We start from the raw sequence: 25,357 nt of genomic DNA, 5'->3' as shown, positions 1-25,357 counted from the left end.
TGTCTCATTCCAAGTACCGAGTTTCTAATAATCGTAGTCCTTTTCCGATCGCTCAGGTCCATGCCGATTATTCTGATCCGTATTATCTGGACTGTTCGTAGCAGTTCAGATTCGGTATGCTACCTTACTATGGCAGCGATACTTAGCCTCACGACGGGGCTGCTGCCTTAGATATAGCTGGCGAGGCATCGAATTTCATGCTTTGCCGCCCGATCCGGGTCACACGCTGTTGTAAGCACCCCTAACATGGGGAGACAGCCCCATAGAAACCCTCTTCCCAGTCAGCATACGACCATAGTTTCCATCGGGGGTTGTTTATCCGATCCCCACTAAGGTTTCTCGTATCCCGGTCGGCGCTTCGTGGATGTTGGGATAGAAGTTGCTGTACAGATGTAGATGACCACGATAGGGTCTCAAGTGACACGTGTCCAGCCATTTACCAACCAGTGTACCTACACAGCGTTTTAGAATAAGTGAACAAATTCCGCCTGTAGCGCATTCGGTGAAGCACTACAGATCCATACCTGCTGCCTTGACCATATCATCGGTGATGACGAATTGCATATCGGATTCTGTCAGTCGAGGAACAATTCTTTTAGCGGCGGTTACGTCTCACGGATCTAGACGCTCGTTGGTTAAATCGCTGGTGAATTATGATCCGCAGTATCCGCAGTCGATTCAGGTTCAAGCAAGCCATTGGTCACCATAGCGAACAATCCGGTTTTCTTCTTTTGGCCGTTGAAGTACCACCAAATACCGTTGGGGTTATCCTTGAGGCTATTTTGCAGATGGTCCTGATAAGCGTGGTACAGACAACCGTTCAGTTGCTTATATTCAGCGACATTTGCTAACATGTAGCTGGCTAACACATAGCAAACAAAGAGTGCTCGTTCCAAGATTGCCAAGAAGCCTTATTTTGACGAGCCTCTCATCGGCAGCTGATAGCAGAGACCGAAGAAACCTATCCAACAAATCTTGATGTATGCGCAGAAAACAGTATAAATTCTGCCTCTCATCTTCAAGAGGTGGAGGAGAATATTGGCTGGTTGTATGTTTCAGTTAGTATTTGGCCGCTGCTTTTTATTTACTATCGCGCTTCGCGCCGATGACTTGGTCAGGAGGAACGATCGCACTATTACGGAAATTTCCAAAATCTTAAAACACCGTACTCAAACGTTACCGGGAGACCCTTACCTTCATTTTGCTGTACGTTGGTCAGTTGATCTCCAGGTGGTTTTGTGGATGTCCTTCCGAGGAAAGAAGGGACTGCCAATCCGCAGGAAGCTGCGAAATTGGTGCATAGCTGGCCATTGTTGTTTGTCATGGTGTGCAGGCTGTGCGAGCCGTTCATGTCCCCAATGACGATTTTTATGTCTCTACGCTAGCAGCTATCGTAGAGTTCTCTAGCTGTGCGTAGAACGCTTCTTTCCTGCATCGGGTCTTCCTTCGTGAGGGCAGTGCAAAAATAGTGTAGTGTAGTTCTAGAATCGGCCTTATATTGTCAACAAACACAATCTGTTGCTGATCGCCTACCACTTGATCACACGACTCTGCATACCGCCCAGCACTATAAAACCGGTACCCAGCTCATTGGTTGTACCACCGCTTTGGTGGTACTGTGCCTTGTGGCCACAATACCACTGTACCTTCTCTCCTTTCCGGCAAAGCTCTTGGAGCGCAACGATGTCGTAGTAGCGGGGTTCTTGCTGATCCAGCAGAATCGGGTCGACATCCGGGGCGTTGAACGATCTACTGTTACATGTACCGAGCTTCTAATCGTCGTCCTTATTTCGTCGACTGGTTCATTGCCGATTGTTTCGGTTCGTTTTGAATTCTTGATTCTTCGTAGTATGTTTATTCTACCATGCTGCCTTACTAGGGCTGCGATGCCTAATCTCGCGATGGGGCTGCCGCCTTAGGTGTAGCTGACGAGACACCGCATTTTATAGTTAAGCCGTTAACTCCGGATCAGTCGCTGTTCGAGCCGCCCCTAGCCTGTGAGCACATCTGTTCAACTGAAGAACCAAAAACGAGACAAAATCTCTTTATTTTAAGTATCGACATCTAGCGGTGGAGAGAACGCATTTTACACTCGAAATTTCATTACGCTTATATTCCATTCATTCAACAAAAGGACTGTATGAGCTCTCGCCGCTTTTTCGTCCTGAGAATCCTTTGTTCTCCCCGGTACTGGTATAGCAAGGGTGCCCTTTCATGACAAACGTACAGTACCACCCGCATACGTGCAACGCTTTTTATGTAGATATATTTTTAATGAATTTCATTATTGCCCAAGTTAAAAACGGAATATCTTGACTAACGACAATCATTTTTTTACATTGTACCTGATGTCGTAAGCAGTGCTGGTACAGCGCGTCTGATATGCATTTCTAGCAATGTTAGGTATAAAAAACGGTACGAGAAAAAAATATTGTCGTTGGTCGAGAAATTCGGTTTCCAAGTCCAACGAAAATATTCAAGTAAATCAACTAACAGGCTAAAATACTTTCAACAGTCGTGAGGTGTACGATACAAGAATATTTGTTAGACAATGTTTGAATGGTTGAAAGATTTTTAGTTTAATTTGTTCTATTGACGTTGATTTTGAATTGTTACTGAATTTCCACTTTAAAGATCTCTTGAATGCGGTCCTGTCTTAACTTGATTTTGATAGATTCATTTATACAAGATCACCTTTTTGCCTCGTAATTAAAGTAAAAAAAATAGTTTTCTGGTGCATGTTCAAACTATTGGAGCGAACTGTCCGAACAATGCACTGTAAAATCAATGTAGGATGGAACAGCAAAAAATGAATGCGAAAGCTTGGGCACCGATTTGTTGCAGAGTTTTGTTCGAAGTTGCATATCTGTTCTGTGCTGTGAGACAGACGCTCAGACAAGCTGCTTTTCAAGGATAACAACTGCTCCTTCCTGTCAGCCTACGACCAAGTTCCCACCGGTTCACGGATTTCCCTTGGTTGCTCGAATCCCAGTCGGTACCACGTGGAGGACCAGACTGGGATCTATTTTATTACAACCAGTACGGGTGTGCTGTTAAAAAGCACTGCCTAACCGTTTGCCAAACCTAGCTCTTCTCAATATCGAATCAGTGTTGCTGAAAGAGGTTGGCGTTGACGTTGTGTTCAAGATATTCAGTCCTTCCTCGGAGATTCAATCCCGAAGTGATTTTCTCTACTTTTACGACACTATTCTATGCGTTGTTGAATAAGCATATTCAAACTCTTTTTTCTCTTATTTTAAATGACATAAATGAAAACCAGCCTTCCTTAGAAATTTTCCTTAGTTGCGCCCATGGCAGAAACCATCAGACTTTGAATAAACAATTTTTTTTATATATAAAAGTTTGGTTTATTATTGTGAAGTTGTGAAAATTAATTATAATCCATAATTAGCTACACTTCATTCACCATGTTAAATTTAAATACAATTCGTCTCCAGCCATGTAAAATGACCGCAATTTTGCTTTGCAGTCTTCTCCATGCTGTTGTGACACGGATACATTCGTTGAACTTGAAGAGCGTTTCTGTTGTTATGGCACCATGCAAATACAGGGGCGGACGAAGGCTGATTTGAGCTGCAGGCGAAGACTGATTTTGCCGCCCCCAAGTTTTTATTTTATATGAAACGCATTTTCTATAGACTCGAAAATTTGATTAGACAGCATGTGTTGTGTTAATAATTCAAAAATTACCTTTTCATGCTTTCAATGTTGCATTTTTTTTTATCGTTTCCGACATATCAATTTTTTGAAGCACCTGTCTTTCTATCGATATTATCGCCAAGCCACACAAACGTTCTTGCGACATGGTCGATCGTAGTTACGTCTTTATAAGTTTTAATTTTGAGAAACTTCTCTCGCCACTTGTTACTTACTTACTTTACTTTACTTTACTTTTAAGGCGACAGACCGATTATCAATCCAGTGCCGAATCCAGAATACGTCGCCATGTCACTCGGTCTTGGGCTGCTATCCTCCAATCGCCCCTAACACCTATTTCGCGTGCATCCTCGTCGACAGCACACATCCAACGAGTGCGGGGTCTACCCCGAAGTCGACGACCTCTATCGGGATTCCTGCTAAATATAGCCTTCGCTTGCGCTCATCCGGCATTCTTGCTACATGCCCAGCCCACTGAAGCCTGCCGTGTTTTATCCGCTTGACTATATCCGCCGGTTCGTATGCCTGGTACACTTCATGGTTCATGCGTCTGCGCCAAACACCATTTTCTAGTTTGCCGCCAAGGTTTGAAAAAAAACCCTACGCTCAAAAACCCCAAGAGCTCGCCGATCAGCCTCTTTCAGCGTCCATGATTCATGGCCGTAGAGAGCCACCGGAAGAATCAGTGTCTTATAGAGTGCAAGTTTTGTACGGATTTGCAGACTGCGGGACCTTAGCTGGTTACGTAATCCGTAAAAGGCCCAGTTTGCGGCTGCTATCCGCCTCTTTATCCCACGGCTAACCTCGTTGTCACATGTCACTAATGTTCCCAGGTAAATAAATTCGTCGACTACTTCAAATGTTTCCCCACGGACTACCACGCACTCTGCCAGCCACCATGTATTTCGTTTAGGCAGAGTTTATGACAAGCCCTAATCTCGCAGCTTCTCGCCTGAGATGTCCGAAGGCCTCTTCCACTGCTTTACGATTAATACCAATAATGTCGATATCATCCGCAAAACCTAGAACAAACAACAATATCGCACGCTAGTCTGGGGGCTAATGCGGTCTCGATCAACTAGATTAGTTGAGAGAATTCGTTATCGAAATTGTTTTCCGGCACATTTTGCATGTTGTAGGATAAGTACAACGACACACCGTGCCCCAGTGCTGAGTCGAGAAAATTTTTCGCTCGAAAAGTTCCTCGACCTGATCGGGAATCGAACCCAATATCACAACCGTGTGGGAGAGCTGGCCGACCGACATCGCTAACCACAGAACCACGGGGACCACCTAGAAGCGTGTGTGATTTCGTAATGATGGTGCCGCTTCTCTGCACACCAGCTCTCCGTATAGCACCTTCCAATGCGATGTTGAACAATAAGTTCGACAGCCCATCACCCTGCTTCAAATCATCTAACGTCACGAAAGGGTCCGATATCTCACCGGCTATCCTGACGCTTGATGTAGAACCTTCAAGGGTGGCACGTATGAACCTAATCAGCTTTGTTGGGAAGCCATGTTCGAGCATGATCCGCCGTAACTCATTTCTCTTAACTGAATCGTACGCTGCCCTGAAGTCTATTAACAGATGGTGCGTCTGTAAGTTGAATTCTCGAATTTTATCCAGGATTTGTCGCAAGGTAAACATTTGGTCCGTTGTGGAGCGTCCCCCTCGAAAACCGCATTGGTACTCGGCAACAACGGTCTCCTGCAACGGCCTCAGTCTGTGGAACAGGATGCGGGAGAGAATTTTGTACACGGTATTGAGAAGAGTAATGCCCCGAAATTGCTACAGTCCAGGCGATGACCTTTTTTGTAGATCGGGCATATGAGACCCTCCAACCAGTCCGAGGGCAATCCTTCATCAGACCACACTCTCAGCATGATCCGATGGATGGCACGATACAGCTGTTCGCTCCCGACTTTGAAGAGTTCGGCGGGAATGCCGGCCTTCCCAGCTGCCTTGCAGTTTCTCAGCTCTTTCACTGCTTTCTTCACCTCGTCCATGGATGGTGGATCCACAGCTTGACCATCATCCTCAATAGTCATCCTGCTCCTTTCGACTCCACTGTTTCCCTCACCGTTCAACAGCACACTGAAGTGTTCCTGCCAACGCCTGGCCACCTCTGTTTTATCGGTTATCAGGTTCCCCTCCCTATCGTTGCACATGACAGGAGCTGACACGTTTCGATTCCTAATCCCGTTGACCTTCTTGTAGAAGCTCCTCGCATCGTGCCTGGAGAAGCAACCTTCCGCCTCCGCAAGAAGACGCTCCCAATGCTGTCGTTTCTTCCGGCGATGGAGTCTCTTTTTAGCGGCTCTAGCATCTCGATATCTACCCACGCTCTGACGAGTCACAGCCGTGGCCAACATGTGACCCCTGGCGCGTTTCTTCTCCTCCGTCACTCGCTGGCACCCAGCGTCAAACCACTCATTGGACGCAGCTGCCGCAGTTGTACCCAACACTTCTCGCGCTGTAGTGCTCATCGAACTGTGGATGTGTCTCCCGCGCTTTCATTGTATGTCTTTTCCAGGAGCTCAAAGAACACCACTTGTTACACTAATGGGTAAAGTGAGTAAAATTCTCAAAGATACAAAAACATTTGAAAAAGTATCAATCAGTTGATTTTTTGTGATGTAGTTTAACGCATTCATTGGAGTCGTCTCAGCTGGCAACATAGTTGATAAAATAATAAGTTCTTGGTGCATTTCATGTCCATCGATGTCACACTCTTTCTTGTGTGTGAGGATTTTCTGTAAAAGTAGACAACTTTTCTCTAACTGATCTGTACTACAATCCATTAAACTGTGAATATCATACAAGAAGCTGAAATTGTCACTGTGATTTTTCATTAACTGGAATCGATCATCGAACGATGCAATAGCTACATCCAATACAAAATAGAAGAAATTCACTTCGAGAGAGAGTTTTTTCGATGTAATCGGTTCATCTGACTGTTCGTATGCAACTGTTTCTTTATCATTCTCGGCCGAATTCGTGTTTCTGTTTGAAACTCCGGATTTACTTCTAAAATGTCGGCACGTTCTTTAGCATCAGTAATGACGCTATTCAAACCTTCATTTCTCAAATTTTCAAAAAGTTTCAAACGCTGCCTATCAAGTCTATAGTGTTTTCGAGACTGCTATTCATTTTTTGAAGGTACTTACTCACTAAAGTGATTTTGAACAAAATTGAATGCCAAGCTACTAAACTGCATAAGAATTTGATTTTTTTAATTTTTTTTTTGCTAGGCTTTTTGCAGTATTTCTTGCAAACGCATCTTGCTTCAGATTCTCGATTGCTTCATATAGGGCATAATAAATTTCTCCTATATCAAGCCTCAAGGGAGTGACAGCATCAATTCGACTTTCCAACGCGTTCGACTCAGAGGCTCTACCGTAAGAGAAGTAATGTGTTTTTTGAACGATGAGTTGAAGCAGAAAAGAAGTTGAAAATTTCTTGCACGACACTGAAAAAGTCTACTGCATCAAAACATGACTTGGCACCATCGCTAACAACAAGATTGAGAGAATGGTTGCTGCATGAAACGGATTGATTTTTACAAAAATTGATTTTTACAAAAAAAGTTTAAGATAATTAGTTTAAGAGATTATGACAGATCTCGACGTTTCATGCATTTCTAAGACCATTTTTTTCAATATCGAACATTTTACGAACTACCTGTGCATTTTTTATCGGCCGAAAAAGTGAAACTTTGACCGCTTCGAGGCACCACTTTTCGAAGTCCGACTGAGCTGAAATTTTGCAAGAAGACTGTGGCATGTGGAGTGTTAGTACAACGTTAGTACATGAAAATGTGGATGGTCGCGTCGCACGTGAATGGAAATCCTGCTAGAGAGAGAAAAAATTTCCTCGTCGGTTAAAAAATAAACACACGCATTAGCCGTCTGTTTGCCGCCCCTCGATGATTGACGAACAGCCGACCGCCTGCTTCGCCTACGCGTTAATCCGCCCCTGTGCAAATATGGGACGCAGAGTTACCTGAGGATGCTACCTAAACATGGATTAACAAAGCTTTAATCATCTTCAAATATAAAATTTCGTTAAAGTGATGTAACTAGAATTTATTTTTTCTTTTATCGGAAAAAGAAGTGTCAACCGTTAATGTCAACTTGATGCTGGCCTTGAAAAGCCATACTCAGCTGTATATTCCGACACCTTTATTGGCATCTGTACTTAATATATGACCGAACCTTTTTTAACTCCGTCCGTGAGAAGCTACTCGAAGTTGTGTTTTAAATTCCAATAATGCCCATCACTAGCATGTAAACTCTATACAATCATGTAATGCAGTTCAAGGCCATTCTGGGATGGGTATGGGTATCCTGCTCAGCCCACTGATTATTTCATTATCATCGGTATGTCCAGATTCATTATCAGTATCAACCTGTTCAGGTTTTGAATTATCACTCGACACCTCCTCGGTTCATTAAGATATATGTACGAGATAACGAACCTTCCACTCCTTTCTGCATCTGCGCATTAACCAGTGCCACGAGCATAATCATGATAGTATCGAGAGTCCGTTCACGTGCCACTTGGAAAATCATGCCACAAACTGTTCTGCGCTGTTTTCACCGTGTTCTCTCATGGTGGGTCTCGTTGTAGTGCAACTCAAAATCGATTCGGTCTTCGATCACAATGAACAGGCATCATTTTTTAAACTGGTGTTAATTCGCAACCATGTTATGTGGACTTCACAACAAAGAAAATAAAGTTGCCACGAGAGGAATGAACTGAACGCTTGCGAAGAATTCATAATCAACGCCTATCAATTTACCCAGAACTCTCAGCCCCGAACGTGCTATCATCATTTGCTGCAGTTGTTTTATACCAGACTCAGATTTTTTCGATGATGAAGTTGTGATATTTTTTTGCGCTCAATATATCACTTTGGTTTAATTTTTTGCCTGAAGGATTCTAGATGGAAGACCTATGCAAAATAATATAACTTAGGTTCTGAGATGTACTCAAGAGAATTCTGAATCGTCGTTTGTCTCGGAATCGTCCTTGGAAGTACATAAAAGATAAGGGTCCTAACTAACAACGCGTTGACTTACGAAACGGTGCTAACGTCTTTATTTCCTCATACTGTGTGTGTGTCGAGAATACGCAAAAAGCATACTGCGAACTTTGTACTTTGATTACGAGTGCTACCAGTCTGATCCCAACTAGGAGGAGTAGGAGTTCAACAGCTAAAAATAGTAACAGAATTCCATCGTAATATGTTTAGAAAACCAACATGTTCGTGCCGTTTGCTATGTCCGATGCATTACTACCGACATGCATGTGTAGATGTTATCTGACAATGAAAAATAATACATGAGGTGAAGTTATTTATAATTTATATATTGATACGCCAGCTATCAAGTCCACTTGCGCGTTCACGCCATCGATTAGCGGCGATGCTGCCGGAGTTCCGCTGACACACCGTGGCACTGAGGAAGACAAACAACCGGTTCCTGATCGGCCGAGGCGCCATGGTGGGGTCCACTGTTTGGTCTTAAATTGGAAGCCCCTCCCGGCGGGACCGGAAAGATTAGCTTGTATTCGAGTGAATACGCACGCAGCGGGTGCCACATAATTATATGCGAAGTACCAGTTTCCAATTATAATAAACGGAGCGATAAGTCATTTTTTGTGACATACCACAGCAGTAACCACGGGAATGTTGTCGGGGGGTTCAGAGCCACCATATTAACTGTTATTTTGTCGCCGATTTTAATTGCGGCGTGTAAATCTCGGTCCTATCTGATGACCCGAGCACGGCGGTGCCAGTGGCAGGAACTGAAAGCAATCCATGTGGGAGTTCACAATCGAACGACTGCATCGTCTTCAGTATTTACAAAATTACAGGGGCTGATCTAGGGGGTGGACAGTCTGATCGATATACCATCGCTCTAGGTTTGTTCAGTTTTAACATAAACTACTTTTTATTAGTCTGCTATCCAATGGAAAGCGCGCATCAGTCTTGCTGGATCCGATACTGGTTAGTGGATTGGGTACCGAACAATGTTGTACGATAATCACCGTGCATCTCAAATGCATCGCGTCGGACATAAGTCAATCGATTTTCTCGAGAGTGTGTGCTTGGGAACATAACGCATAAAGTGGCAATTACTTGCGCCCGTCATTTCCCGCTGGGCGCTGCGCTGCGGCGAGAGTCCACGCGAAGAAATTGCTGATGATAATCCATTATTATGTCTCCTTAAGTGACAGCCTCATTTCATAAACAAGACATTCCGCAAAGCCAGCTTAAGGTAGTTCGTGATTACGATAGGTGCCCTGAATGCAACGGGCGATGATTAAGGATTCATTTGGAATATTTAATAATGAAAATGCTATCTATTTACTGATTTACGGCTAGTGAATATTCAATAATGAATAACCCGCAAATAAAATGACCGTTTTTCTTATTTTATAATGCATTTTTGGGAAAAATATTTTTGAATTGACTTTTCAAAAAAGACAGAAAAATTATGAAGTATATTCATAAAAATTGTAGAATACATTTCCAAAAAATGAGAATTAAACTAAATTGACCAATTTTGGGTTTCTCACTTTTTTTTTATAGGGGGGGAGTTTGTAATGGTATATTTATGTACTAAAATATCTATTCAGAATTAGTATTGTGTGTTCTGCCACAAATGGTGACATTTCAACACAATTATATATATTTGTACGCTTTTTAGTATTATTGAATGTTATTAGCTTTCGCTGTTAAGATAATGTAATTGTAGGAAAATTATTAAACCTACTTGTCAAGAAAAAAAAGGAATAAAACGAAACTTAAAATAAACTTAAAATCAACTTGAAACTATCTTACTGACTATAAAGTGAGCTAATCGTTGCAATTGAGGATTGCAACGATTTTTGTCGGAATTTGTTGATAATTTGGCTTGACATATTTTCTAATGTTTCTACATTAGTGAGCCTATGTAGCTCGTTCGTGCTAAACCAGGGAGGACGCTTCAAAATCATTTTCAAAAGATTATTCTGAATCCTTTGGAGTGTCTTCTTCCTGGTTGCACAACAACTTGTCCAGATGGGAACTGCATATAACAATGCTGGTCTAAATATTTGTTTGTAAATTAACAGTTTATTCTTGAGACAAAGTCTAGAATTCCTGTTGATAAGAGGATATAAACATTTGATATACTTATAGCACTTTGACTGGATATTTTCAATGTGCTCCTTGAAAGTAAGATTCTTATCATAAATTAGCCCTAAGTATTTAACTTGATCAGACCAATTTAAGACCACACCGTTCATCTTAATAACGGGGTTATGGGTGGGTTTGAGAAATGAAACTCTTGGCTTATGAGGAAAAATAATTAACTGTGTTTTTGAAGCATTTTTTGAGGCACACCAGCTCTAACAGGCAATCTATTAGATTTACCATTTAGATAGTTAACCTGGAGAGTGCGGTCAGTTAAATAACTTTGTATCATTTTTGTGAGGTAAAGCGGAAAACTTAAATTTGACATTTTAGCTATTAAACCTTTATGCCAAACACTGTCGAATGCCTTTTCTATATCTAAAAGAGCAGCACCAGTCGAATGGCCTTCAGATTTATTAGTTCGAATCATATTTGTTACTCTAAGTAACTGATGAGTAGTGGAATGCCCATGGCGAAAACCAAACTGCTCATTTGCAAAAATTGAGTTCTCCTTAATATGTGTTATCTTTCTATTAAGAATTATTCTTTCAAAAAGTTTGCTAATAGAGGAAAGTAAACTAATTGGTCGATAACTTGATGCCTCAGCTGGATTCTTTTCGGGTTTTAAAATTGGAGTGACTTTGGCAATTTTCCATTTCGTAGGAAAATGTGCTAGTGCAAAGCATCTGTTAATAATTTTTACCAAGAAATTTAAAGAGTTTTCGGGAAGTCTTTTGATGAGGATATAGAAAATCCCATCATTTCCTGGTGCTTTCATGTTTTTGAATTTTTCGAGAATGGTTCGCACCTCATTCAAGTTTGTCTCCAATACCTCTTCGGAAAGAAATTCTTGGGTGGTGATCTGAACATACTTTTGGTTTACTTCATTTTCAATAGGACTTACAACGTTCAAATTGGAGTTATGAACACTCTCAAACTGCTGAGCAAGTTTTTGAGATTTTTGTTCATTCGTTAGAAAAATGCAATCACCATCTTTAAGGACTGGAATGGGCTTCGAGGGTTTCTTAAGAACCTTCGAAAGCTTCCAGAAAGGTTTTGAATAAGGTTTTAGTTGTTCAACTTTTCTCATGAAATTCTCATTTCGCAAGAGAGTGAATCTATGTTTAATTTCCTTTTGTAATTCTTGAAAAATTATTTTCAAAGCAGGATTACGAGATCTTTGGTATTGACGTCTCCGCATGTTCTTCAAACGTATAAGAAGTTGAAGTTCACTGTCAATAATTGGTGCATTGAATTTCACTCGAGCCTTAGGAACTGATAAATTCCGGGCATTGAGTATTAAGCTGCTAAAATTATCTAATGCTTTGTCAATGTCAGCACTATTTTGTAAAATAATATCATCATTCAAATTTTTCACGATCGTAGAACGATATCTATCCCAATTAGTCTTGTGATAATTTAACACCGATCTAGTGGGATTTAAAATAGTTTCATGGGAAAAAGAAAATGTTATGGGAAGATGATCAGAATCAAAGTCAGCATGAGTTAATAAATCACTGCATGAATGGCTTTGATTTGTTAGTACCAAATCAATTGTAGATGGATTCCTAATAGAATAAAACTGAATAAAATCCAGCCGAGCAATCATTAAACAATATTTTTCCATTGGAATTGCTTTAAGCATTATTCCAAGATCGATGTTTCGCATTAAAATCACCGATGATTAAAAATTTAGATTTATTTCTTGTGAGTTTTTGCAAATCTCCCTTGAAATAATTTTTTCGCTCACCAGTGCATTGAAAAGGCAAATACACTGCGGCTATAAATAAAATGCCAATACTTGTTTCAATTTCAATTCCCAAACTCTCGATAACTTTGGTTTCAAGATGGGGTAAAACACGATGTTTTATTCGACGGTGGATAACTATTGAAACTCCACCACCGGCAACATCAATTCTATCAAACCTATGAACTATAAAATTTGGGTTCTTTTTTAGTTTAATATTTGGCTTTAAAAGCGTTTCAGTCACAACTGCAATCGTGGACTGGACCTGGACCTCCAGTGTTCGGCTCCACCGCCGAAGTTTTGTTTGCGTGCTGCTTTCCGCTCATCCCAACTGCTTCCATCGAACTCCGTCACAAGAATGAATCTTCGGGGACTAGAACACTTCCTTTTATAGCAGATGTTATTTCCCCTTCGAAGTAATATTTCCCCTCCGAAAGAACAGCTGCCCTGTCCGACTCGTCTGCCAGTGCTCGCAGGAAAGAATATTATTTTCAGATTGAACAATATGTTTTGGTATAGACGATTAAGCTAATGATATTATTTTCTTGTACAAATAAGAAACCTTATTTTTTTTAAATTTATTCTATTTATTATTCATATCTCCCACAATTAGTTGTAAATTTTATACCTTCTTGAACAGCCTCGTACATCGAGTTACAGTTCAACAAAACGGACATTAGCTGCAGCATGGATTGTTGTAGGTATTCAATCTTTCGGGAGTTGGATTACCTAAATCAATACTGGCTGACTTTTAGCACCAAACACGAATGGTTTGTTACTGTTTGAATTTGAAATATTACCTGAAAGGACACTGGCATATGAACAGCCTGGTGTTGCCTGAACAGGATTATTTTTCTGAAATTTGTTATCTGAATTTAAATTATTACCTACAGACACACCTTCTAATGAAAGTGCTGGTGATGCCTGAACAGTACTGAAAGTCTTTTGATTACCCACATTGACAACACGTTGTTTAGAATTCCTACGTTGTCTAGAAGAAATAATTTTTGACCTTACAGGACAATTAAAGAAATTAGATTTGTGATTTCCCCCACAATTTGCACATTTGAAACTATTAGTGGTTTCTTTCACGGGGCAGATATCTTTCGTGTGACCAGTGTCACCACAAATCATACATTTTGCAGCCATATGGCAGTTTCGAGTTCCATGACCATAGGCTTGACAATTCCGACATTGCGTAAGATTATGGATTCCTCCATGTCTCTTGAAAATTTTCCACTTTATTCGCACGTTGAATAAAACACGTGCTTTTTCTAAACCTTTTAAATTATGTACTTTGGTACTATCAAAATGTACTAAGTAATTTTCCTGGTGTATTCCAGTTTGAAAAATTTTGGCATTTGCCTTTCGTTTCATCAAAATTACTTGGTTGGGGGCAAAACCAACTGATTCTGACAAACAATCTTTGATTTCATCAATACTTTGATCATTTGAGAGATCTTTCAACACAGCCTTAAACGGTCTCTCGTTTTTGGCATCAAAAGAGTAAAATTTATACATCTTTTCAGTCAAATACTTAGGGTTTCCCACTTAATAATATTTTCGACGACGTGAAAGAACGAAGAGGAGTCGGTTTAATGCTAATAGCGAAACAGATTACCTGTGTCATTGGATGGGAACCGATCAGTCATCGTTTATGCGTGTTGAGAATTAAAGGAAAATTCCTTAATTACAGCCTAATCAATGTGTACGCAAGGACCAATGGTAAACCCGATGACGAAGTGGGGAGTTCCCAGAACACGACCTCAAGAGCATCCTCGGAGATAAAAGTGCGCAGGTCGGGCAGAAGAACTTCTCCCGCTCCGTAATTGGTAGAGAAAGTGTCCACTGTATAACGATCGATAATGACCTGAGACTTATCAATTGATCTGCTCTCAGATCGGCCATGTTCTGATCGGTGGTCGGTTCAGACACGTCGTTAATGACGTGAATTTGGTCAGCAAACCAACCGTTTGGGTCACTACTCGCAGAAAGTTGATGAGCGGATCGATGAGCGAGTTGGAGGGGACTTGAACGAACAGTAACATAAGTCTCTCTTATAATAAATATTGCCCGAGAAAACGTATAATAATTCTTTTCGGAAGAATTGTAATAATGGCGCGAAATTGGCTGAAGGAGCGTGGTTTCGATAAGACTTCTTCCATTTGACAAAATAAGTCCTTCTTATAATGAAACAAATATGAGTCCGCTCCTAGGAACTGTTCTACTGTATCTACTATGAAAAAAAATATTGCTTTGACCCTTTGAATAATACATTTTTTACGTTAAAAAAATGCATGAGAATCTCATAAATATTAGGGGGTGATGGATGTCAGGAAAATTTTCACACGTGTCACCTTCAAAAGGGTGATGTCCGTGAGATTAACTATCAATTAGGTGGAAAAAATACTCCAAATTTCTACATTAAAAACGGCAACCCTTCTTATTGCGATGATATCGATGAGAGCTGGAAAATTATTGATGTTATCAAATCGTTGACTACTAATAGCGAATTTCTTTATTCCACCAGCTCACTTCGTTTCGACCTGGAGTCGTCCGAACTGCTGTCAAACCCCCCGCTCGAACTTGACCCAGACTTGACTTGAAAGCGCCTGCAAAACAGACAGGTTCGCACTGTAAACTGTAACTTTTGTCAGTTTTGCGAGTGGGTTCCACCAATACTATTACATCGTATCTGTCAAAACGGTCAAAACACGCGGGTGATACTGAAAACAAAAGAAAAATGTGATTCGTCGCTCTGTGCAGTAAATTAATGAATTTCAAACGGCTATACGGAAAAAGTATTTTGACAGCATTATGTTTACATCGCACATGGTCTCACGTACAGATGATGCTATAAACAGAAGAGTGAGGTCGAAAACTCAAAGTGAACCGTCAAATCGAGGCTTCAAGTGTGCAAAGTAAACAAACTCAGGCGTGTTACTTTTCGTACAGAATGTGTGTTGTAATCAGTATAAATGTTGTGAACCACGTGCAAATATGGTATGGACAGAAAATGTGTTCGTTATGCTTATGTAGTGATGCATTGAAAATTAAAAAAATACATGAACAAGCTTTGAAACTCAGTAATATATCCTTACAAAGTTTCGGAATTTCATTACACTCTCTAGTACGTATGAAAAGTCACGCGAAATTAAACGTGGTTGCCAGTACAGTGCTTTTTCGATTTTATCACGGTCAAAAAAAAAATTACCGTGAATTTGGCGCAAACGTGAATTTAGCGAAATGATAAAAATTTAATTTTGTGTGTTGAATTCAATTGAAATTTATGATATTTTGAGTAAAATGATGCACTTTCATGGTTGAAGGGGATATAAGTTCAAGATACAAATGAATAAACAAGAAAAGGTTGGTTTATGATGTTTTTCTCCATTGCATTTTCGCGTACTTTCTCCCGCCTATCATACATGCAATACCAATATGATTTGTACTGCCCATTCTTTAGCATAGCTAGTAGAATTTAATGCTTGTTTATGTAAAATTGTGGAACCGCTAGATTTTATAATTTTTAAATCCACGCCCTATGAGGACCAAACTGTAGGTTTATTTGAGTTGTTAACAGATTTTTATCTCAACTGCTCGAATAAAACGTAATTTTTGCTTCGAAGTCAATGAAATACATATTTGACGGTTCATTTTTCTCAAAATTATGACACAAATTATTTGTAACAGATGTGACACTTGGTTGCCTCGGAAAATTGATCAAATAAATTGAGTTCATGAAACTATACACATGCAAGGACACAAGGCACAAGTGAAAATGATGTTTCGAATGCATTTTCTACTACTGGAAGTGCATTATTCTTGATTTAAACTTTTTTTTTTAAAGCGTGATAAAAACGAAAAAAAACCGTGAGAAAATCGAGCGTAAATTTGGCGAGTAGTGATAAAAACGACTGTTGATAAAAGCGAAAAGGCACTGTATTGTTTGGAATAAAATATTAGTTAAGGGTTGCCATATTTACTGCTTTTTTCTTTGCGTATCTCTTTATAACACAGTCTCTAGTCTCATGCACACCAACGCAAGGCTTTAGACCGTAGATCGAAATCGTTTTTTTATTGCACCCGAAAGTTGGCACTAACCCCGTGGAATAAAGAAATTCGCTATGAGTGTTCTTAGCGCCACAATACTGCCTGTTGCGCTTCGCTAAAAACCGTTGTACATGAAGCTAAATTAGCTTGGATGTCTGTTATCTGTGGTTCTATTGTGGGCGGGATTTATTTTTGTCTAGGAGTTTTTGTTCTTTTAGTTCCTTGATTTTTTGAATTGCGTTTCTAGATTGATCTAGCAATTCGCGTTGATGGTGTTGCTGATATTTGTTCGGTTTTTGCGTGCGAAAAAGAAGGAAGAAAATATTTTTGCTTTTGTCATCACGCACATTTAGACAATTACATATGAGAGTTCACATAAGTGCGAACAGCCTTTACAATCTTTTTCAACGCGAATAAACCGAATCGTGATGAAATATCCATACAAATTCCGCCATTCTGACTCTTAATGAGTATATTTTGACTCAATTTCGTTGAAACGTGGGTCTACTTTGCAATTACTCACTTTTGCGTAGCATGAATAAACGTTAGAAACTGAGTACTACTTACTCATTTCAAATACAGCATGAATTAGCCAAACTGAGTAACTGTTACTCAGTTTCGTTAATTTGACGTTTCTACGCAGAAGACAAGAATTAGAACTTCGGAAATCAAAATTTGGAAACAACATACGAATATGCATTCAAATATTAGCGATTGATTTTCCTATCGAGATTATAATATTTGTCGTTGTTTGGCTGCAAGAACATGTCATAAATAAATGGAACGACTAGACGATCATGATTTTCAAATATGGACCCAATACTTACTAGATATACCCCAATGGTGATGCCGAATTTTCATCGGAAATATAAAAATGATGATCCTATCGGCCTTCCTATACGCAGTCCGTGCACTGTCATTTTATGGAGCATACTAATATCCCACATGCAGAAAGATGATAACGGAATCCTTTGATACTGGTTCATGATTACTTTTCTGAAGTTTTCATTGAAACATCTTATCTTTCATTTTTTCATACGTCTTGGCGTCCACTTTAGCCGCCACTTCCTCCATTATAGTTCTTGTTAGTTAGTTTTTCTGCTTTTCACTTAACAATCTTGATTTGGATATGAACAAACAAACTCAGAATCAGTGTTTGAATCACTTGAAACATGCGGATCAAATAATGAAAAGAATGGTTACTCAAAAAAGAGTAAAAGAGGAAAATACAGAAAGTGAGTAATAGTTACTTACTTTCGCCATTTATTGTTACTCATTTTTTGACATTTTGACATTTAATTCAGAGTGAAATTGAACGAGCGTGTAGAACTTGATTAAGAGTAAATTTCAGCCTTATGGCATCGCGTCATGTTTCAAATGCTAACATCTCAACGTATGTGTAAACGTAACACCGTCACTATCTCTATCTGACATCTGACAGCGGGCACAAATGGATTTGAGCCCAGGACATGAGTTCATTTTCATTCACTGTAACTAGGTCTAGGGATGTCAATAGCTCGGTAAATTTATAAGACAATCCACGAGAGAGTTGCAATCAGCTGATTTCAGTTTGTTTTCAACTTTTGACAGCTTCAGGTTTGTACGAACGGTCGCAACTTGGATGCAATGCGGATCGAAAAGCGTGAAAAACAAAAGTTTTCCGATCGGTTGCTCTAGTATTGCGTGGGGCAATCTTTTACGCAACAATAGAATACCACTTTAGATTTATTTTCCGACACTAAAAGATCTAGTCGCAGACAGACGTCCAAGCTGAGTTCCAAACTTGTGTAAAGTTTTTTGTAGTAGCAATCCGTAACCAGATAGCGCTACCAGTACCGCCAGCCTCGTACACCAGCGAAAAAATGTATTGTAGCGATAAGGTCACCAGGCGGCGCTAGTGTACAAGTGATTTATAACGCAATTTACTTTGAAAATTTACACAGAAATTTTGATCAATGTTGTTCTTGCTTGGACGTCTGTCTGTGATCTAGTGTTCGGTTGTGTTTTGATTTTGCAACTTGAAAAACAACAACAATAACGAACGTACAGGCAATGAAACGTCACCCCACCCATTCGCGTTGACGGTGTTGCTGATATTTGGTTGATTTTTGCATGCGAAAGACAAGGAAGGAAATATTTTTGCTTTTGTCATCACGCTCATTTTGACAATTGCATATGAGAGTTCACGTAGGTGCGAACAGCCTTCGAAATCTCTTTCAACGCGAATAACCCGAATTGCCTTATAGCGACATTCCTTATTCCACTGCGACAGGGCAAATCTGCCGAAGAATAAAAAAACAACATCGCGATTTACGATGCGAGTAAGAAAGTAATGCCAGATAATTTTTTTACGAACTAAGCACGTGCGGTAGTGGGTTGAAGCTGACAAATTTTACAGTGCGCTTCGGGCAGCACGCCAGGTCAATACTGGGTCAAAATCGAGCGAAAAGAGTGGCTTACAGGTCAAAACGAGGTGAGCTGGTGGAATAAAGAAATCCGCAATTGATTTCAGTTTAAAGCTTGGTAGGCAAAACTAAACTCGTCGATGTATTTACATTGAAAAACTCAATAGAAAAACTGTCTTGCCCCTCGTTAGAATATATTTTTTCATATTTTTCTACCCACCGGTATGAAATATTTCAAATTTGTTGTGGGTAAAGCTTTCGGTTGGGTAATACACAGAAGTGTCAAAATTTGCAAATGCCGAACGGCCCGACGAAAAAATAGTGCAAAAAGTAAACCGCCTTTCTGTGAGGGCCGCGCTGTTAGGAAAATTGAGTGCAATCTCTTTTTTTTCCTCGCTGGATATTTGACGCACAGGTAAAGGGAGCTTCATTAATCAATTGCGGTAGTTGCGATTCCAAGGTACCCTAATCCGGTGCGTAATGGCTACGAGAGCTCGCCGTGCGGCTACTAAAGCCCCCATAGTGATCGATTCCGATACAGAATCCGAACAAGATGCCAGCGACCCGGAGGGTATCTTCTCCAGTCCAGATGCAAAGCCTAAGGTAAAACGTGCCATCAAGCGTTCCACCAATGGGTCCGAGGAGGATTCCGATTTTGACGAATTCAAAGTGAAGGAGTTGTAAGTATTTTTTTTTTTGTTTAATTCGACACAACTAAATGTATGTTACAAATTATAGAAAAGCACCCGCGAAGCGGAGAATTTCTGCTAAAGGAACCGAGAGTCCCGCAAAGAAACCGAAAACGGAACCCAAACCGAAAGCTCCGAGGAAACCACGAAAAGTAAAATCTCCAAAGGAACCAAAATTGACAGCGAAAAAAGTACCGAAAGAACCCAAAGTGCCAAAAGCACCAAAGGTACCGAAGGAACCCAAAGCACCAAAAGTGCCGAAAGCCCCAAAAGCTCCGAAGGTTACAAAGGAACCAAAAACACTGAAAGCCACTGGAACTAAACGAGGTGGACGTAAAAAAACTGCCGAACTAACAGCCGCAGCAGAAACAGTAGTAGAAGATACAGATCAGTCTGTAGTTGAAGTTGAAGTAAAAGAAGAACCACCACAAAATGATATGGAAAATGTGTCGATAGTAGAATTGGATTCTCCGGCTCCTAAGCCAACGCCTGTGGAGCAGAATTCCCGACCAAAATACAAAAAGCGCATTAGCATGACGGTACGAGATCAGTGGGAGGATCATGATCTGCTAGCAGAAATGCAAAACATTGATCGTCATACGGCTCGTAATATAATTCGTTTGTTCGAAGAGGAAAACACCATTCCATTCATTTATCGGTATCGAAGAGAATTGATAGGCGACATGACACCGGATGACCTACGAGACGTTAAACTTGCGTACAATCAAATACTCTCGATCAAAGTCAAAGCGGATAGCATTATCAAGAATCTCGAGAAAGAAGAAAAGCTCACGGAAGATATTAAACTAGATTTAATGTCGGCGAAAAGTATCGATGAACTGGATCATATGTATGCGCCCTTTAAGCCGGCCAATAAGGGTTCCTTGGCAGACCGAGCAAAGGCCTTAGGTTTAGAAAGTTACGCTGAAGGTATTCTAATCGGAAGCCTGCCGGAAATCAATATTCCCGAATTAGTTAAACCGGACATCGAAGGTCTGGAAACAGTTGAAAAAGTCGAAGAAGGCATCAAGCATCTGATGGCGTACAATTTTAGCAAGAATACTGCCGTGCTGGAGGAAATCCGGAGGATGTGAGTAAGGAAGATTTTTTTGCGGATATGGAAAAATGTTTTGATTTCATTTCAGCATCACAAAATACGACATCATGCTCAGTTCGAGTCAGGTGAAATCGCGCCCCGGGCGAGACAAGTCGGAAGCAAACAACAACGGGGCAGCTCCAGGCGCTTCGGGTGGAGTTGCTGCCCTCAAGCGAATTCCGAAGAAGGTCGACGAGTTTAAGTACGAACACTACTTCAGCTTCAGCTGTGCCACCAAATATCTTCGGCCGCATCAGATAATGGCCCTAAACCGGGGTGAAAATCAAAAGGTGCTCAGCATTAAACTCCAGTTCAAGGATCAGGTCAAAGGAGATTTGTATTGGTTCCTAAAGCGAGAGTACCTACAAGACGGTGTTACGTCCCGAAAGCGGACGGAGCTGTTTGAGGCATCGTTTGATGAAGCTTTCTCGAAGAAACGTAAGAAGTTTACTGTACTTGCTATTAGTATGATAATTATTCAGAGGTCATTAATCCGAATATCGTTTGTACAGAATTGTTTTCTATACTTCGTCCTGGTCACAGTCCTCCAGTTTTGGTTCGATTCTTCTGTTTTTTTTTCACACGTGATACATTCAATTTCTTGTCAGCCGGGTTGTCTGATTGTAGGCAGTTATTTTGCTCTCGCTTTGAAGCTTATGGTTTGACTGTTTCCTGGGCCGCTTCGTTATAAATTATTTTATAAGAATATACAAAACGTTTACATTCCCGAGTACAACAACGAAATATTTTACCTATTATACCGAGTATTAACGTAACGAGCTTCGCTGCAGATGTTCTATTTTTACTGAGAGTTGATTTCAACTTCAATGATGTTCGTTAGATAGAATCGATTTTTTTTTTAAACAGAATTTCGTAATTGATAGTTATTTGAGCTTTTTAGGATGACTCAGGTTCTAAATTGTTCCTTGTGGAGTTCGATAGGTAGCTGTGTGCAAACTTAGTATCCAATCGCTTTGTTAGTAGCAGACATGTGATCAATTACATCAATTACATGTGATCAATAAAATAAACTCCTCTTTCACAGTGATTCCGTTGATGACGCGGAGCGTTCGCTCCGAGCTGACAAAGCGAGCCGAGAAAGCGTCGGTCGAAGTCTTCGCTAACAATCTCAAACAGTTGCTACTGACCGGACCGGTCAAAGGTGAAAAGATCCTCGGCATCGACCCAGGTTTCAGCAACGGCTGCAAATTGGCGCTCATTTCCGAGTGTGGAGAGCTGTTGGATTCCACCACCGTCTATCCGCACGTCGGAGGAGAACGCTCCAAGGTGGCACCCGGAATTATTGCAAAAATAATGCTCAAGCACAATTGTAACTTGATTGCCCTCGGCAATGGGACAGCATGCCGGGAGACCGAATCAATGCTGTCGTATATGTTAGAAGAGGGAATTTTGGACAAAAGATGGATTCGCTATTGTATTGTTCCCGAGCAGGGAGCTTCGATCTACTCCTGCAGTGAAGTTGCGAAAAAAGAATTTCCCAAAATGGATGTGAACCTTATCAGTGCAGGTAAAACATTTTCACCGATAAAATCTACAGTAATTTAAAATTTACTTATCTCTCAATTGTACAGTTTCCATTGCACGACGTTTGCAAGATCCGCTTTGTGAGTACGTAAAAATCGAACCACGTCATCTGGGGGTAGGTATGTATCAGCATGATCTCAACGAGAAAACCCTCTCTGAAACGCTCGATGAGGTGGTGATGGAATGTGTATCGTTTGTTGGTGTAGACATCAACACAGCGTCAGTCACTTTGCTAAGTCACGTAGCGGGTTTGACTTCAAAACGAGCCGAGCATATTGTAAGCCATCGAACGCGACACGGGCCATTCCGCAGTCGCGAGCAGTTGCTCAAAGTGAAATTCATTGGTGACAAAACTTTTACTCAATGTGCTGGTTTTATTCGGATCGAGCCGTTGACTGCCGGCATACGGGAGTATAATTTGCTAGATTCCACCTGGGTTCATCCCGAGAGTTACGAACTTGCAGAAAGTATCATTAGTAGGGCTGGACTGTCAAATAAGGAGATTGGGCGTGCTGATTTTATTTTGGGAATTCGCGACTTCGCTTATCGAACGCCAAAAGACGCGCTGACAAACATGTTTAATCAGCCTATCGAGCGGATCGAATGCGTGCTGACCGCTTTGCAGCGGGATTTGTTGCGCGATTATCGAGCTGATGTTAACAAGCCACCAATGTTCAAAAAAGGTCTCACATCAATGGCTGATCTGACGGAGGGAACCGTGTTGACCGGGGCGGTCAATAATGTGACTGATTTTGGAGCGTTCGTCGATATCGGAGTCGAAAACAACGGATTGATTCATCGCACTAAAATGAACGGGAAGCGTGTTAACATCGGAGACAGAGTGGAAGTGACCGTGATTTCTATTGACATTGCCAAGGGACGACTAGGACTCAAGCTGGAACAGATTTTGTAAGACTTTACCCTGTATAAGGTATGGATCGCTACCTGTCGGGGTTGATTTGAATTTGTGTGCTACACTAGTTTTAGTTACATTGGACTTGTTATACATGAATTGTAATGTATACTTCTGCAGTTGATCACTCTATTCTTCGACTTTCTATGCTAAAATAAGGACAAAGTTTGCAAGCTGATTATTTTTGTTTTGTTTTGATGAGTCGTGTGCTCCAAACTATCTAAGATTAATACCATACCATCATTGTCATCAAATCCTTGTATTCGTCACTTTTTTCGGTTTTGATACATTTTGAAAATTAATTGAAAAATTGGAAAAATTAGGTTGAAAATTTCGTTTCTTGTATCAAAAGACATATGAAATTTGGACAATTATGTATTGCGAGATACATATCTGCACTTTGATAAAAGTTGTTCAGAGTTACTAAATATTATTTGGATTTTGGGCTGACTGCAGAAAGGAGTATCTGCAAAAAAAAAGGTTAAATTCAGCGAATCTATTAGCAAGATTATTAATCGAATAATTCATTTCTAGTAATCGACTGTACCAAAACAAGTACCTAGTTGAATTTATCGATAAGGAACGATTTGCGATTTTCGGACATCACTCATGCCCGTTCATCGTTCGATCAATTAAACCAAGCCATTAACAAATCGCCGTTTTCTCGTGATCTAAAATATATTGTCGTTATCATATGCCTTCTTATTCCTTTTCATAGTTTTTAGATTTTATTATATTTTAATTGTTACTTTGTAATTTGTATCAATTTATTTGTTTCCGAGCATGTCTTTGAATCGCCAATGATTAGAGCAAATCTCGTGACTTCAACGTGTTGATTTTTTACTGTGCAATTTTTTTTTCTGTGTCATTTACACGAACGGTACCAAAATGTATGTCCGAAAAACAATTGCCCGAAACTACATAAGAACGATTCCGCTTCGTGACAAGGGCGAATCGTTCTATCTAGTTTCGCCCGAATCACGAAATAGTCCGGAATTGGAACAACTCATAACGCCGGAAATTCATTTGTCACATATGACAGATTTTTGAAGCGTGACTTTTTTTTATCCACATAAGGTGTGTTTCAACTCTGCGTGTTTTTCAGTCAATTTGGAAAATAAGGTGAACACATTTTGCGGGAATGAAGACTGAAACGCGCAAAATTGGTCGACAAAAAAATCGTTTCAGTCAAAATTCGAAATACAAAAATCTTCCTATTTTTATTTTGGTAGTTCAACTCACATGTTTGGAGGAAAAATGTTCGTTTATTATTTTGGTTCGCCAAATCCAAATTTTGACACACTGTTCCTCATGCTTGGACGCCATTTTGTAAACTGGAGAGCAACCGGTGAAAACTCATTTTAGCAACCATTGTATACACACTCAACTTCCAAATGCAACATTTCATGTTTTTTTAAATGCATTTTTAACAGAAATACACCAATTTGAAGTCGACCAATTTTTGCGCGTTCCAGTCTTTAATATATCAAACTCGTTCAAGTATGCAGCGTTTTTTTGTTTTTTTTTCAAACAAACGAAAATGGGTTTTATTTTGTCGTCGGTGAAATTGGTGCTTTAAAAGTCATTCATTTCTGACAAAACTAAACTCTAAATCACTTATAACTTTTATTGTCTATTTCATTGCTATTTAGACATTCTGCCATTTATTCACAGACGTCAAAAATATCTATCTCTCTCTCTCTCTCTGAGTATTGCTAGTCTGAAAGAGTAATTCTTCTTCTACAAATTATTGCCTGGGCGGTAAAAAATTAGAATCGGTCGGCGATAGTAGATCCGCAAATGACAACCGCAAAAGACAACCGCAGTTGCCAAATTCGTAATGACTGGAGGAAATCGTTCTGATGGTTAGCAAAAAGTTCGTTTTTTTAATTTCGCGGTGTTATTTAGACGATGATATTTTTTTGCATAATATTATTAAAAAAGCATTAGCATAACTTTTTTAAAGAGTTGCAGATAGTTGTAAGGTTCTCAAGTTTAGGGAACAAAAAAGAGTAACTGTTTATTATAATGCAACAGGCACAGATGA

The 25,357-nt window shown here is 40.2% G+C and overlaps 1 protein-coding gene across 1 annotated transcript; it reads left to right on the top strand.

Annotated features, from left to right (window-relative positions):
• Window positions 1-19,345: 19,345 nt before the first annotated feature.
• LOC129717930 (uncharacterized protein YdcI) lies at window positions 19,346-23,421 on the top strand. Its single transcript, XM_055668220.1, has 5 exons — window positions 19,346-19,747; window positions 19,806-20,846; window positions 20,902-21,290; window positions 21,898-22,380; window positions 22,445-23,421. The coding sequence occupies exons 1-5, from the start codon at window positions 19,548-19,550 to the stop codon at window positions 23,308-23,310; spliced, it is 2,979 nt and encodes a 992-aa protein (XP_055524195.1). The 5' UTR covers window positions 19,346-19,547; the 3' UTR covers window positions 23,311-23,421.
• The last annotated feature ends 1,936 nt before the right edge of the window (window positions 23,422-25,357 follow it).

Source organism: Wyeomyia smithii, chromosome 1 (assembly GCF_029784165.1).
Source record: "Wyeomyia smithii strain HCP4-BCI-WySm-NY-G18 chromosome 1, ASM2978416v1, whole genome shotgun sequence".
Classification (NCBI taxonomy): domain Eukaryota; kingdom Metazoa; phylum Arthropoda; class Insecta; order Diptera; family Culicidae; genus Wyeomyia; species Wyeomyia smithii.
This window is presented reverse-complemented; position numbering and strand designations above follow the sequence as displayed.